The sequence below is a fragment of the Nerophis lumbriciformis genome, linkage group LG13 (genome assembly GCF_033978685.3).
Source record: "Nerophis lumbriciformis linkage group LG13, RoL_Nlum_v2.1, whole genome shotgun sequence".
NCBI lineage: Eukaryota > Metazoa > Chordata > Actinopteri > Syngnathiformes > Syngnathidae > Nerophis > Nerophis lumbriciformis.
In genome coordinates, this window is record NC_084560.2 from 27,903,309 (window position 1) to 27,916,193 (window position 12,885).

At 40.9% G+C, this 12,885-nt stretch overlaps 1 protein-coding gene across 1 annotated transcript in view; it reads right to left on the reverse strand.

Annotated features, from left to right (window-relative positions):
* dop1b (DOP1 leucine zipper like protein B) overlaps positions 1-12,885 on the reverse strand; it is a 60,731-nt gene that overhangs the window by 15,431 nt on the left and 32,415 nt on the right. Inside the window, exons 19-29 of the mRNA XM_061971388.2 lie at positions 10,685-10,875; positions 9,036-10,593; positions 6,883-6,982; positions 6,605-6,793; positions 4,738-4,860; positions 4,520-4,654; positions 4,393-4,448; positions 2,801-2,905; positions 2,638-2,704; positions 2,402-2,561; positions 1,951-2,033 (exon numbers count right to left, since the gene is read on the reverse strand). Coding sequence (XP_061827372.2) covers positions 1,951-2,033; positions 2,402-2,561; positions 2,638-2,704; positions 2,801-2,905; positions 4,393-4,448; positions 4,520-4,654; positions 4,738-4,860; positions 6,605-6,793; positions 6,883-6,982; positions 9,036-10,593; positions 10,685-10,875 — 2,767 coding nt within the window. The remainder of the gene's footprint in view (positions 1-1,950; positions 2,034-2,401; positions 2,562-2,637; positions 2,705-2,800; positions 2,906-4,392; positions 4,449-4,519; positions 4,655-4,737; positions 4,861-6,604; positions 6,794-6,882; positions 6,983-9,035; positions 10,594-10,684; positions 10,876-12,885) is intronic.

Here is a 12,885-nt window from a genome sequence, read left to right on the forward strand (position 1 = left end):
CTCTCCCCGTTTTGTTTCCATGACAACCCATTCGTTTTCACCTGTCTTCATGTCACACACCTGATTCATTTGCACTCACGCACCTGTTGTTAATCATGTCTGTGTTATTTAAGCTTTTCATTTTCTGTTGGTCGGCCTGGCAACATCACATTCATGCTGCTCTTTGCATCCGCAAGTAAGTTGTGTTTATTTATGCCACAGTTAGTGTCTTTTGTTTTGCCATGTTCATAGTTATGCATAGTCAAAGTTTTTGTTCCCTGCGTTAGGTTTTGTGCCTCCACTGTGAGCGCCTTTTGTTTGTTCTTTTTTTGAGTGTTAAAATGAAATATGTATTTACCTTCACGCCATGTCCGGTCCAAATCATTTGCACCATGGGAAAACAAACCACGCCAGAGTCCAAGTCTTGACAAATACACGTGAGCAAAGCGGTACACCGATCATCTATGAGTGAGATCAGCCGATACCAATACCGATCACATGTATTAATGTTTTAAATTGTATTTATGGTGACGGTTATTGACAATATAACAATATCAACCCACTTTATAAAGTAGTTCCTTATTACAATTCGATAAAAACAATGTCAATAGTACACAGTAACTAAACAAAAGAAACAACTACAATCTAATAATTATTTAAATCCTTTGGTTTTCAACTTCAGAGTCGTCCTGTGTTCAGGGTGTTATTCCCTGAATTTGTAAATATTAACACAAACGAAATGATTTTGAGAAAATAAAATTACCGGTATCAGCTTGGTCACTCTAGTATCTATCATATATCGATACTACTCTTGGTATCGACACCACCGATTTATGGATCAATCCGCCCTCCTCTTATGTGTCTTTTATTCTGGCAGTGACAATGCTGACACGCCAACAGTTGTTGTTACGTTATCCTCTCTCTAGACTCTTATTTACTTGTTAATAACTGCTTATTTTATGTTATGACCTGCTTCCTTTTACACCTCTGAAACATTATGAAGCACTTATTTCTTGGTGTTGTTTCAAACTAGATTAGCGGTTAGCTTTGCTATTAACTTGCCTGCTCCTGGCTTGCGCTCGGTGTGTAACATGTTTAGTCTCGTCCTCCAGTGATAATATAACTTAATAATAAAAGTTAAAGCACCACTGATAGTCACACACACACTAGGTGTGGTGAAATTACCCTCTGCATTTGACCCATCCCCTTGTTCCACCCCATGGGAGGTGAGGGGAGCAGTGAGCAGCAGCGGTGGCCGCGCTCGAGAATCATCAATTAGGGGTTAAATCATTTGGTGATTAAACCCCCAATTCCAACCCTTGATAGATAGATAGATAGATAGATAGATAGATAGATAGATAGATAGATAGATAGATAGATAGATAGATAGTACTTTGTTGATTCCTTCAGGAGAGTTCCCTCAGGAAAATTAAAATTCCAGCAGCAGTGTACAGAATTGAGATCGAATTTAAAAAGTAAAAAGTAAATAATGGGGGTATAAAAGGAAACAAAATAGAAAATATTACATAATAATAATAATAAAGAATAAAAATAAAAAGCAAAAATAATAATAATTATTGATGCTGAGTGCCAAGCAGGGAGGCAATGGGTCCCATTTTTATAGTCTTTGGTATGACTAAGAATGATACTTAAGATAATAAGAAATGCAGTTTATTTGTCGTAGTCGAGGGTTTATTTTTAGCTTGGGGAAGCGGTTTCACACTGTGTATGGAGACACACAATTAGCTGTTAGTCGCTAGTCAGCTAGGGGACTAAAAATAAATTTAGTGTCAGTCAAAGGGCATTAATCGGCACGCGCACTTTTTCACGAAAATCGGCCGATCGATTGGCGCATCCCTACTGTAAAGTATTTTCACAGTTAAATTTCTATACTAGTGTACCTTGAGGATACAAATGCTTGTGAAAATGTAAGAGATGTAGTTTGGACTTTTGTGTGGTCAACAAACGCACCTCAGCCAGGAGTACAAGGGCCTGCACGCTGTAAGCTGAGGGAGCCGAGGATGAAACCATTGTGCTGGCTTGAGCCACGGACTCTGCCAAGAGGAAGAAAATGAGTTTGTCTGTTTCTCTTTACAAAGCAGTTGAAGGCTGCCCTACGTTGGACTGACGCTATTGTGCAAAATAATACAAGTTCTTTGGTTTGTACAGAGGGACAAATAAATGAAAAAATGTTGGCAAAGGCATTCCAACTTGGCGGCATAGTGAAGTCCAAATTCCAGTTTCATTAAGCAAGTGCAAGACATAAAATCAAACCAATAAAATATGTAACTTTGCTCCAAACCCCAACTAAAAAGTCATATTTTTTCATCAGAGCAGTAACTGTTCATTCGGTTCATTCTGCAACTTTGTTCCACATGTGTTTGCGTATTAAAACCTGGCAGAAATACGACTCATAAATCACCGAAATGATCGCCGTCCAAATCCGCGTCATCAGGCTCGTCTGCTTCGGGGCAAACCTGCGGCTGGACTTTTACCTCCAGGCTGCGGCTAAGCCAACTGGTCTGCTCGAGAGATGACCCCGCGATTCCGCCCACGGCCTCCAGGATGCGCTGAGTCACCTCCTGACAGTACGCAGACGACGCCGTTATTAAGTCGCTTTATGACTTACAACCCAAAGTAAATGCTGCATTTTCATACCTGCAGGTCTCGGGTATCCTTCTTATTGTCCAGGTTGGGGAGTCGGTTCACAACATCATTTAAGATCCTGCAGGTTACAAATTCAAGTCAGCCAACTAAACAAAACAAAAAGAAGCCATTTTGATTAAACTCTTTAAATATGTGAGTCATTATCTGCACAAACCCCAACAGTAAGAAGTGACCAGGTGGAGCCAGGTTCAGTTGGACAGACTCCCGTAGAAGACTGAGGAGAGGGGCGATGTTTTCCTGCAAGACTTGAGCGCTAACGCTACAAATATAAAAGGTGAGGGATTAGCTTTTATTGCTTTTTCCTTTAGCTTTTTTGTGATGCTACCAAATAAAAGTACTAGCAATTATAAAGCAAAAATGTGCACTGATAACCATAAAACCGTAAATAAAACCTAATGTGTACACACATCTCTGTCCTGGCTGCTCAGTATGACAAAAAATGTGTTATTACATTACAGGAAGTATTTAAGGATGTGCATTCACCTGCTAATACAGGAAGAAGGAAAGAGGACAGGTTTTACCGCTTTATTATGTGCCAATACACTTTATTATAAGTGATATCGCTTTTTTAACCTCATTCCGCTCTACATTATGCCACAAAAAGGTATTATTCCATTGCGTAATAAACGGGAACAAGTCTTATTATCAATCAATCAATCAATATTTATTTATATAGGCCTAAATCACGAGTGTCTCAAAAGGGCTGCACAACATTAATAAATCCAACTCAAATGCACTTCAGAGTCAAACGCGCCATTCAAACTCGAAACCCATCTCCACCTGTCAGCAACCACCAGGAAATTTGGTCGCAACATTCATTAACTGTATATTTATATACAGTAGTAATATTTAGGGTTTTGGCACCAGCTCCTAGACTAGATCTGACCAATCTAAATCTACGAGCACGAACTGATGAAGCCTACTCGGATGAGAGGCTAAACAACTTCTAAGACAAACCAAACAGTCCAGTTGCGATCGATTGAATGCCCTGAGATGACCTGGATGACCTGCTCCTTGGACAAGACCAAGGAGCTGGTTATTATATACAGTCAAGCCCAACACCATTCATACCCCTGGCAAATGTAGACTTAATGTTTTTGTTCCAATGTAAAGAAAAACAGATAAATATTTTTGTCTCTTAAACAATTTGCTTACAACAAAAAGCTTTCTCCATCAATCCATCCATCCATTCCATTTTCTACCGCTTGTCCCTTTTGGGGTCGCGGGGGGTGCTGGAGCCTATCTCAGCTGCATTCGGGTGGAAGGCGGGGTACACCCTGGACAAGTCGCCACCTCATCGCAGGGCTAACACAGATAGACAGACAACATTCACACTCACATTCACACATTAGGGCCAATTTAGTGTTGCCAATCAACCTATCCCCAGGTGCATGTCTTTGGAGGTGGGAGGAAGCCGGAGTACCCGGAGGGAACCCACGCAGTCACGGGGAGAACATGCAAACTCCACACAGAAAGATCCCGATACCGGAATTGAACTCAGGACTACTCAGGACCTTCGTATTGTGAGGCACATGCACTAACCCCTGTTCCATCGTGCCGCCAAAAAAGCTTTCTCCTTGTATAAATATATCTTAAAACTTGGGGGTTGTGATGAATTTCAGGCTTGACAGTATGTATGTCTGTAAAATTATATTTAAAATATAATTATAATTACAATTCTTATAAAATAATTGTAAAAATACTTTGGAGGGACTTGAAGTTTCAGACATGTCATGTGCTACTTACCTCTTGATATAAAAATAAGTGAACTGCAACATTGGAATGTCCACCAGAGTTGACTTCTAATTAAGAGGAGACAGAAAGAAGATTTGTGACTCCACAACTTCTGAACATCCAATTAATTGTATCGTACCTGATCTCCTTTAAGCTGATGAGGCTTTTTCACCACCTCTTTGACCAACTGTAGGATGGTGTCTGTGTGCAAGGCGTTCAATGATTTTACCAGATCCACTATAGTAAGACGAGACTCACTCGCCACAGGTAAAACCTGAAGTACAGACAGTAATGTGTCGTGTTAAAAAGGGGCTCTTAATCATTCAAATTCTGTGTTGTTAAAAAGACAGTACTTACATTGTTAGTGTGCCTCCTTTTACTTTTCCGGCTGCTCCACGCTGCTCCAAGTGAAGCCATGAGTGGAACGCCATACTGACCAGTGAGAGGAACCAGGAACTGTAATATCCGCTGGCGTAGAATCTTTAAAAAGCACACCGCAATTATGAAAGAAATACGCTCTTATCGGTGCGTATTTGTACGCAGACAGTATCTCATCAATAGTAAACTCCTCACATTTCAGCAAGCATATTTATTATGCGCTTTAAAGTGTTAGCCAGCTGTTGGTGTGAAAGACGTGTGTTACACCTGCGGTTTTGTTGTTAATAATGTATCTGCACCGCCACAAATAGATTTAGCACTAACTATACGTCCTTGCTTTATAACAAATAAGTGGACGCTCTGTAAATGTAGCTTGTCTTTAGAACTCTGTACAGTCTATTTCATCTTAGCTCAGCTTCTAAAAAATGTTGCATACGCACCTGGTCAGCCAGAGAATATGAATACATAGCAAGAGGGATCGGTGTTATCAACTTAGAAAATGTGTTATATATATATATATATATATATATATATATATATATATATTTATACACACACACACACACACACACACACACACACAGGGTGTCCCCAAAAAATGTATACACCCTTTAGCAGCTGATAAATAACTGTTTTGTTTTTGGGGGTTTTTGCAGATGAAACACATTAAACTCAATGATGGCAGCCAGACTAAACTTTGAAGAAAATAAATTACTTCTAAAATGCTACTGGAAGTATGAAAATGCAGTTGAAATTCAAAGACAATTTTGGAGGGGGTTTCAGAAAGAACCACCAACACAAGTTACCATCACTCGAATTACAGATACATTTGAAGCTGATGGAACTGTTTAGAACATCCGCAAGAAGCGTTTCGGAAGACCACAAGCCCCACAGAAGAAGAAAGAGTACTGGAAACGTTTCAGCGAAGTCCAAGAAAGTCTGTATGGCAATCTTGTCGTGAGGTAGGGATTTCAAAATCATCTGTCCATGATGTTTGTAAATACTTTTGCAATTTGAGATAGGCTCCAGCACCCCCCGCAACCCCAAAAGGGATAAGCGGTAGAAAATGGATGGATGGATGGAATTTGAAAATTATGCAGTAATAATAAACACCTAATTTGAAATGATTTAAGTTGTGTATACATTTTTTGAGGACATTCTTATATATAAAATCCATATATATATATATATATATATATATAGCAAATGTTCAGAGTGTCTTTTTTTTTGGAAAAGTGACTCGCAACAAATCTCATGGCTTGTTCTAATCTTGTTGGACACTTTTAGAGACTAACATGAAAACACGTAATGCTCTTCTAAACCAGCAGCGGGTGCTGCCGTGCCATCCAACCCCATCCAAAAGCATTAAAGGCGGCTCTGTTTCGCTTGTGACAGTAACACACAAAAATAAGCGGTAGAAGAAATGGAAAATCCACCCTCATTGGTGCATAATTGTACGCATTCTGCATGTTTATCAAAGGGACAACACTATAGAAATGGAACTTGCATATACTTTAGAGTAGTCAGTGTAGTATATAGATTGCTATGCACAGAATACCCAAAACACAGCCATTATAGTCTAAACAGCTGGCAACACAAGTGAATGGTGTTTGGGCTCCCCCTTTTAAGGGGCCAAGTCCTCCCAGGTTCTTTTGTTCAAGTGGCTGTCTGAATAAAACTGTGACATACTGAGCCCGAATTTAGACCATTTTCCAAAACAAGGAGGCCAAAAACACATCAAGGAGGCCAAATTTCCTTTCTATAGTAGAAAATGTAGTAGTAAATCTAAGATGCTGAAGTGTGAGAAGACATACTGTACGTATTGAACGTAGAAGCAACAACACACCTTGGTGCTTTTAAAGAAGACTGAAGAACTGTGCTTGCTACTTTGTGCAGTGTCAGGTGCTCGCTTGTGGAACTCTTCCTTCATAACTACGCCCCATAGCAACGCCATGCTACTGAGCATGTGCGGCAGCGCCTCAATCACAGCGCTGCGTGCGTTGCGGACGTCGACGGAGTCGCAGGCTACCATGGACTGTAAATACAGACAGGAGGAGGAATATAAGTTACATTTATTCAACAAACAGTACTGGAAATATCTTCTTCTTAGTGTGTGGTTCTCACTCTCTTGTTGTCTAGTAGACAGTAATGTGTGATGGTGGTCACGCCATCTAGAAGGGTAAGCGGGTAGTCTGGTGCAATGTTTTCCCTCCGACCAGTCGCGCTAACAAAGCAAAAACAGAAATTCTTAAAAATGTAATACAAACACTATTAAATACACACACAGTGGAACTTCAAAGCTGTACAATTCCCAGGTAAAACGTTTCTGAAAAACATGCGCCTCAAAAGTCAAACAAAAACAAGGCGTTCAATGCCTATGCAAACACGTTTCTGTTTGCCCATTGCGTCTGTCAGGCATCTTCAAACTTTTTAGTTTTATTTCACTTTATTTTTACTTTTAATACACAGTGGTTAACTTTATATGAGATATAGGAATGTAGAAAACACATAATATATCATGGAAGCCTCATATAAGTTACCTGAGGACAAAAGTTGCTAAATGTGTTGGAATGATGAGGAGATCATGTCATTTATTGAACACCAATGCTCTGCTATTATTGTATCATTCATTTATTATGTCATATTCAAACTATTGTGTTGAAGTCTGGGGAAATTGTTATACAACTCATCTATAGCCTTTAGTCATTCTGCAGAAAAAGGCCATTAGGATTGTGTCCAATGTTCACTACAGACATCATTCAAATCCACTATTCAAGGAGTTGAAGCAACTTAAACTGGACGATGTAATCAACTTTAAAACTGCTCAAATTATGTTTAGGGCATCTCAATACTCTCTACCATCCAATATACAGAACCTATTCCAGGATAAAGATGCTCACCATAGTTACAGTCTAAGAGGAAAAAACTAATTATATTTTCCTAAATTTAGAACAACTTTAAAATCAATGTGCATTTCAGTGCGTGGAGTCAGTCTGTGGAACAACTTAGGGGACAAGTTAAAAACCTGTTCTAACACAATTACATTTAAAAGAGTACTGAAGAAGTACGAGGAGGAAAGAGAGTGATGCCCTCAGCACAGAGCGATGAGAGAGAGGTGTATGGTCAGAGAGTGTTTGGGCCTGTGTGTGTGTGTATGTGTGTGTGTGTGTGTGTGTGTGTGTGTTTTGTCTCGTCTTGTCTTGTCTCATAGTAACAGCGGTACTATTGTATTGTTAGAGTACAGGAGCTTTTCTTGTTTTTGTTTCTATAGTATTGTTCTTGTATTATATTGTTTATGTTAAATGTGGAATGAGTGAGAGGGTTTGGGATATTATAAGCATTTGCTTCATCCAACCCCTTTTCAAGCCTTGCATAAATGTCTCTGCCAAAAGCTAAAAAAAAAAAAAGTGTGTTGTTGTACTGTGCAGGTTTGAAATAAATAATTCAATTCAATTCAATTCAACATTTTTGACACCGGTTACTCTTTCTATATGTACACATATAACATAGATTACATCATTTAAAGTTAAAGTTAAAGTTAAAGTACCAATGATTGTCACACACACACTAGGTGTGGCGAAATTATTCTCTGCATTTGACCCGTCACCCTTGATCACCCCCTGGGAGGTGAGGGGAGCAGTGGGCAGCAGCGGTGGCTGCGCCCGGGAATCATTTTGGTGATTTAACCCCCAATTCCAACCCTTGATGCTGAGTGCCAAGCAGGGAGGTAATGGGTCCCATTTTTATAGTCTTTGGTATGACTCGGCCGGGATTTGAACTCCCAACCTACCGATCTCAGGACGGACACTCTAACCACTAGGCCACTGAGTAGAGTTAATATGTCTATATTTATTTATACATAATGTATACAGTATGTATTTATTATTTTTGTTTAGAGTTAGAACGATTTGGAAGTGAAACAGCTGATTATGCTTAACTTTGGAGGAGTAACTGTATATTAAACTTCATTCAAGATTATTTATTAAAACCCAAGACATGTTGGGGAGACTATGTCTCCTAACTGACATAGGAACGCCTCAGGATCCTCCTTGAGGAGCCAGACAAAGTGGCTAGGGAGAGGGAAGTCTGAGCTTCTCTGCCTAGGCTGCTACCCCTGCGACCCTACGTTGGATAAGAGGAAGAAGATGGATTGATGGATGATTGGAAGATTATTTATTATTATAAAACATATGGTGAGATGTTCGTTCTTTTACCTTTACTGTATAATGATATCCTCCATATGTGTATGTGTGTGTGTGCACATAGTATGTGTTTACCTCTGATTTGCCTTTCCTCCGTCATGTTCATAAAGCTTAACCAGTTCATCCAAGTTCCTACAAATCTGATTTATGAGAGGGGCTACAATGATGCCCAATGAGCGCCCCAAGTATGGCAAAGAAGAGCACAGCAGCGACACCCAGTGGGGGTGCATGACGTAGCCGTACTGTGGCTGCAGAGCTCTGGCAGCGGCAGAAACAAACATTCCTTGAGCGGTGATGTGGTGGCTTTGGACATACTGGGCCGCCTTGATGGACTGCTGGAACACGACTGTGGTGTGCCACCCCCGGGTCAGTGCGTTGCTGCCAGTCGGGGATTCCGCAGGCTGACCGGACGTGCCGCCTGATGCTGTCGCAGCCGCAGCCCCGCTGGGCCAAACGTGGTATTCCAAGACTATGAGAGCCTGGAGGAGTTTCAGTAATTCCATCTGCAAGGGATATTGCTCCTGTCCCTCTCCCTTTCCAACATTGACAAGACTCTCCTCTGACAGGCCGCCTTCTTCACCCATCAGCTGCAGAACCTTGGATGTTCCCTTGTCTGTTCCCCTTTGGCTTATATACATGGAGGCTGAGAGTGTCAGAAGAGCATACTGCTGCACTTTACATGCCGCCAGGAGTTTGCGGATGTGTTCCAGGCTCCCCTCCTGCCTTTGTGCCATACAAGTAAGCTGGTTCACCAAGCGCGTCAACACTTCCACGCTCTTCACCTGAACCTCCCTGTTGCCCTGCAAATCAAGCGGGCCGAGGCTCAGGTAAGAAGGATAATGAGAGCAGAGAAATCGCAGGCACAAGTTCATCAGCAGCTCAATGAGAAGAGATGGGGGCACGGAGGGGGAGGACGAAGGGGAGAGCAAAGAGCCGTGGAAGCTCTTGCCATCCTGAGCCTGATGGTGGCGCTGCAGGAGGTTGGAGACCAGGTTTAAATGGGAAGCTGAGCTGGTGTCCAGGGATGTGGATGAGAGTGCCTCCACTAGAGGGCACTCGGCGCTGCTCCTCAGCAGGCTGTCAAGCAGTGCCAAGCCTTGGAGCAAATGGCGCCAGCCTCCCGCCCCATGATAAAGAAGCACATGATGGAAAAGCGATTCGATGGCCTCTTTCTTTTCACGCTCCTGCTTTAACAGACGAGATCTGGCCATGGCCTCCAGCTCGAGGTCCTCGTCGTCCTCACTCGACAGCGAATCGGATGCCTGCGTTCGCTCGGACTCCACCCTCTGCAGGCCGTTCACCATTCCTCCTTCATCAGTGCCAGAGCCGGAGTTCTCTGTAGATACTTGGGCACCGCTGGTGTCGGCTGATTCAGTGTTCTCGCTCTTGCTGGCCTCTTCTTCCTCTTCCTCTCCATCCTCCTCCTCCGTCTCCTCACTGTCACTCCTTGATAGCACCAAACCGTCCCCTAGGCTGGGCACCTCTGGACCACTGTCTAATTGGAGCCACAGTGATTCCCGGTCCACAATGTCGTGGACATTCAAGGTGTTGACCTCAGCAGCCATGCCATCCACGAATGTCCTAGACGCCTTGGCAGACCACCGGCTTCTGTTACTTCGAACCTTTAGGTTGCCTTTAAAACCATAAAAAACATTATTACATAAAAGAAATCAGATAAAGGCCAATGAACAATCAAATAAAAGGATACTGGAAAGCAAACAAACCAGCGGTGAGATTTTGTTTGATGGTCTGAATGGAGCAGCGCTGAGTAGATGGGTGAAGCAGCAAGAGCAGGATGGGCTCCAGGATCCGGGTCACGTCGTTGAGGGACAGAGCTCGGACTAGCCAGCACTGAGCTGCTGCACTTATTGAGCCGTTTGTGCAGCTAAGACTCTCCACCACAACACACAAAGATCTGTGTGATATAAATGAAAGAGGAAAAATATAATAAATGTCAGACAACAATTCAGGGGTTGCATATACAAACCCCGTTTCCATATGAGTTGGGAAGTTGTGTTAGATGTAAATATAAACGGAATACAATGATTTGCAAATCATTTTCAACCCACATTCAGTTGAATATGCTACAAAGACAACATATTTGATGTTAAAACTGAAAAAAAAAAATTTTTTTTTGCAAATAATAATTAACATCCCACAGGTTTGCAGGCTCATTGGGAACAGGTGGGTGCCATGATTGGGTATAAAAACAGCTTCCCAAAAAATGCTCAGTCTTTCACAAGAAAGGATGGGGCGAGGTACACCCCTTTGTCCACAACTGCGTGAGCAAATAGTCAAACAGTTTAAGAACAACGTTTCTCAAAGTGCAATTGCAAGAAATTTAGGGATTTCAACATCTACGGTCCATAATATCATCAAAAGGTTCAGAGAATCTGGAGAAATCACTCCACGTAAGCGGCATGGCCGGAAACCAACACTGAATGACCGTGACCTTCGATCCCTCAGACGGCACTGTATCAAAAACCGACATCAATCTCTAAAGGATATCACCACATGGGCTCAGGAACACTTCAGAAAACCACCGTCACTAAATACAGTTGGTCGCTACATCTGTAAGTGCAAGTTAAAGCTCTACTATGCAAGGCGAAAGCCATTTATCAACAACATCCAGAAACGCTGTCGGCTTCTCTGGGCCCGAGATCATCTGAGATGGACTCATGCAAAGTGGAAAAGTGTTCTGTGGTCTGACGAGTCCACATTTCAAATTGTTTTTGGAAATATTCGACATGGTGTCATCCGGACCAAAGGGGAAGCGAACCATCCAGACTGTTATCGACGCAAAGTTCAAAAGCCAGCATCTGTGATGGTATGGGGGTGTATTAGTGCCCAAGGCATGGGTAACTTACACATCTGTGAAGGCATCATTAATGCTGAAAGGTACATACAGGTTTTGGAACAACATATGCTGCCATCTAAGCGCCGTCTTTTTCATGGACGCCCCTGCTTATTTCAGCAAGACAATGCTAAGCCACATTCAGCACGTGTTCCAACAGCGTGGCTTCGTAAAAAAAGAGTGCGAGTACTTTCCTGGCGCGCCTGCAGTCCAGACCTGTCTCCCATCAAAAATACGTGACGCATTATGAAGCGTAAAATACGACAGTGGAGACCTCGGACTGTTGAACGACTGAAGCTCTAAAAAAAACAAGAATGGGAAAGAATTCCACTTTCAAAGCTTCAACAATTAGTTTCCTCAGTTCCCAATCGTTTATTGAGTGTTGTTAAAAGAAAAGGTGATGTAACACAGTGGTGAACGTGCCCTTTCCCAACTACTTTGGCACGTGTTGCAGCCATGAAATTCTAAGTTAATTATTATTTGCAAAAAAAAAAATAAAGTTTATGAGTTTGAACATCAAATATCTTGTCTTTGTAGTGCATTCAATTGAATATGGGTTGAAAAGGATTTGCAAATCATTGTATTCCGTTTATATTTACATCTAACACAATTTCCCAACTCATATGGAAACGGGGTTTGTATATATATATATATATATATATATATAAAATAATTGCTATATGTGTGTGTATAAATATGTATTTATATATGCATATGTGCATATACATACACATAAATATATACATATACATACATAAACATATGTATACATATATGTACATATATACACACATGTATATATACACCTACAAAACATATATACATATGTACACATACATACATACGTATATACACAAACTTACATACATATATACTTATATTTACACATATATATATACATATATACATACACATATACACAATCACATACATAATATATACATAAAAATATCCACATATATATATATATATATATATATATATATATACATATATATTTATAAATAAATAAATATATGTGTAAATATATCTGTATATATATATATATATATATATATATATATATATATA